Below are 2,718 nucleotides of genomic sequence, written 5' to 3' on the forward strand. Positions count from 1 at the left end.
CACTCACCCTTCACACGCCGGCCTAAGGCGGTCAGCCGAGATGAAGGAAGCAGAAGCCGAGGAGCAGCAGGAATTCTCTTACCAACAGAGGCTAAAGGCAGCAGTTCACTACACAATGGGCTGTCTTTGCAATGAGGTTGCTTTGGACAAGGAAGTGCAGTTCAGCAAACAGACCATTGCAGCAATTTCGGAGGTGACTTTTCAACAGTGCGAACATTTTGCCAAAGACCTTGAAATGTTTGCCAGACACGCAAAAAGAAGCACAATTAGCACTGAAGACGTGAAGCTCTTAGCCAGGAGGAGTAATTCACTGCTAAAATATATCACAGAGAAAAATGAAGAGATTGCTCAGCTTAACCAAGAACAAAAGGCAAAGAAGAAAAAAAAGTTGGAGAATGAAACTAAGAATTCTATAGAGCCAGAAGATACTGAAGTGATGGAGAGTGAGAATTAAGTCTCACCACTTGGGGAAAGGCAGGAAGTGCCATGCAGAAATGCAGACATGTCAAAAAATTGAATCAGGCTGCATGTGTCTGGAGTACATTTACTGTGGCTAGAGGCCTGGCACACCCATTTCTCTCTCTCTCACTCTACCTGCCTTTTTCTCTCTCAAATAAATAAATAAATAAATAAGGGCTGAAGAGATGGCTTAGCAGTTAAGGTGCTTGCCTGCAAAGCCAAAGACCCAGGTTCGATTCTCTAGAACCCACATAAGCCAGATGCACAAACTGGCACTGGAGGCCCTGGCACACCCATTCTCTCTTTCCTCCTGCCTATTTCTCTTCTTAATAAATAAATAAAATAAAAAATAAATAAAATATTTATATTTGCAAAAAAAAAAAGATAATATTGAGGGCTGGAGAGATGGCTTAGTGGTTAAGCGCTTGCCTGTGAAGCCTAAGGACCCCGGTTCGAGGCTCGGTTCCCCAGGTCCCACGTTAGCCAGATGCACAAGGGGGCGCACGCGTCTGGAGTTCGTTTGCAGAGGCTGGAAGCCCTGGCGCGCCCAATTCTCTCTCTCTCCCTCTCTGTCTTTCTCTCTGTGTCTGTCGCTCTCAAATAAATAAATTTAAAAAAAAAAGATAATATTGAAAAAACATCTTGCTATCAGGATTTCACCAACAATTTATCTTGACTTAATCCATCCTCCTGGTTTTCAGATACTAGGCTTCCCACTCTGGTGGCCATTGGATTAATTATTTGTACTTTATTTGTTCTCTGCATAGCTGGAGGGATCAATTTAAGAAGTTACTTACCAGCGATGTCAACAACATGTCTGGTTTGTCAGAAGGTTTTGTTTTTTTTAATTTTTTTATTTATTTAAGGGAGGGGGGGCAAATAGAAAATGGGCACACCAGGGCCACCAGCCACTGCAAATGAACTCCAGACACATGTGCCACCTTGTGCATCTAGCTTGCGTGAGTCCTGGGGCATCGAACCTAGGTCTTTTGGCTTTGCCAGCAAGCACCTTAATGGCTAAGCCATTTCTCCAGCCCTTGGATGGCTTTTAAAAGAAAAAGAAAAGGGGAGATACAGACAACAAGCTCATTCACAACAGGGTAATCATTGCACAAGCTAAACCTGAGGACTTGGAAGGCTGTGCACCTTAGGTGGAGTACCTTGAAGGCAGGAGCTCACCGGTTCTCCAAAGATTTACTGATGAAGTGATCAAACAACTCATAAATGTGACCTGAACTGATCAGCATGAGGCAAGCAACTCGGGGTCTATGGGGACACGCAGGAGCCAATCAACTCATGACTTGTCGAATGTTGGTAATTACATTCTTTCAATTTGGCTCTGGCGCCCCATGGTTTCCTACTGATGAATCCCTACATACAAGCTCTGAGTACAATCAGTAGAGAGTTCTCTCTCCAGGGAACCCCTGACCCTCCTCTAAATCATATTTTGTGTGTTGTGTGGTCATTTCCTATTTATCCAAACACCGCTGGACAGTGTAAACACTTATTCGCTTTGTTGGCAACCATTATTCTCCAGCTGCTCTCATGGCACTTTCCAGCACTATGAGGGCTGCCCGGGAGGGAACTGGATTCCCTCTCAGTTGTAGCATGGTCACTTGATGTCCTTTGGCTACAGGCTGTGGTGTCTTGGATTTCTTATTTTTCTTTCTTTCTTTCTTTCTTTCTTTCTTTCTTTCTTTCTTTCTTTCTTTTTTTTGGTTTTTCAAGGTAGGGTCTCACTCTAGTTCTAGACTGACCTGGAATTCACCATGTAGTCTCAGGGTGTCCTTGAACTCATGATGATGATCCTTCTACCTCTGCCTCCCGAGTGCTGGAATTAAAGGCGTATGCTACCATGCCTGGCTTTTTCTAGTTTTTTAATATTTTTATTTTTATTTTTTTGGTTTTGGTGTCTTGGATTTTTAAGGGACATGTCTGTCTCACAGAAGTCTGAGAACTACGTTCCAGCAGGAGATAACAGAGCTCTAGTGACTTTGGAGAATGATATGTCTTGTAGGCAAGTAAAGGGAAGAGAGAGAAAATACATAAAATCAAATCTCTTTTTATTTCACCCTTGAGCTGTGTATTATTCTCCTTTTCCTTGTCACATTGCTAGTGGGCCAGCCTGACCAAGGAGAAGGGTCTTGGAGAATGCATAAGATAAACTGGCTTAAATCCGAGATCACTGAGTGTTTACCCTGTTCCCAGAGCCAGCTCTCAACACATCTAAATAGTACATGACAACTTAATAATATAATA

The 2,718-nt window shown here is 43.1% G+C and overlaps 1 protein-coding gene across 1 annotated transcript; it reads left to right on the plus strand.

The window, feature by feature from the left end:
- LOC101601328 (centromere protein S-like) lies at positions 1–622 on the plus strand. Its single transcript, XM_012948979.2, has one exon. It carries the CDS (start codon positions 41–43, stop codon positions 452–454), a length of 414 nt encoding a protein of 137 aa, XP_012804433.2. The 5' UTR covers positions 1–40; the 3' UTR covers positions 455–622.
- Positions 623–2,718: the final 2,096 nt, after the last annotated feature.

This window comes from Jaculus jaculus, chromosome 1 (assembly GCF_020740685.1).
Source record: "Jaculus jaculus isolate mJacJac1 chromosome 1, mJacJac1.mat.Y.cur, whole genome shotgun sequence".
NCBI classification, from domain to species: Eukaryota; Metazoa; Chordata; class Mammalia; order Rodentia; family Dipodidae; genus Jaculus; species Jaculus jaculus.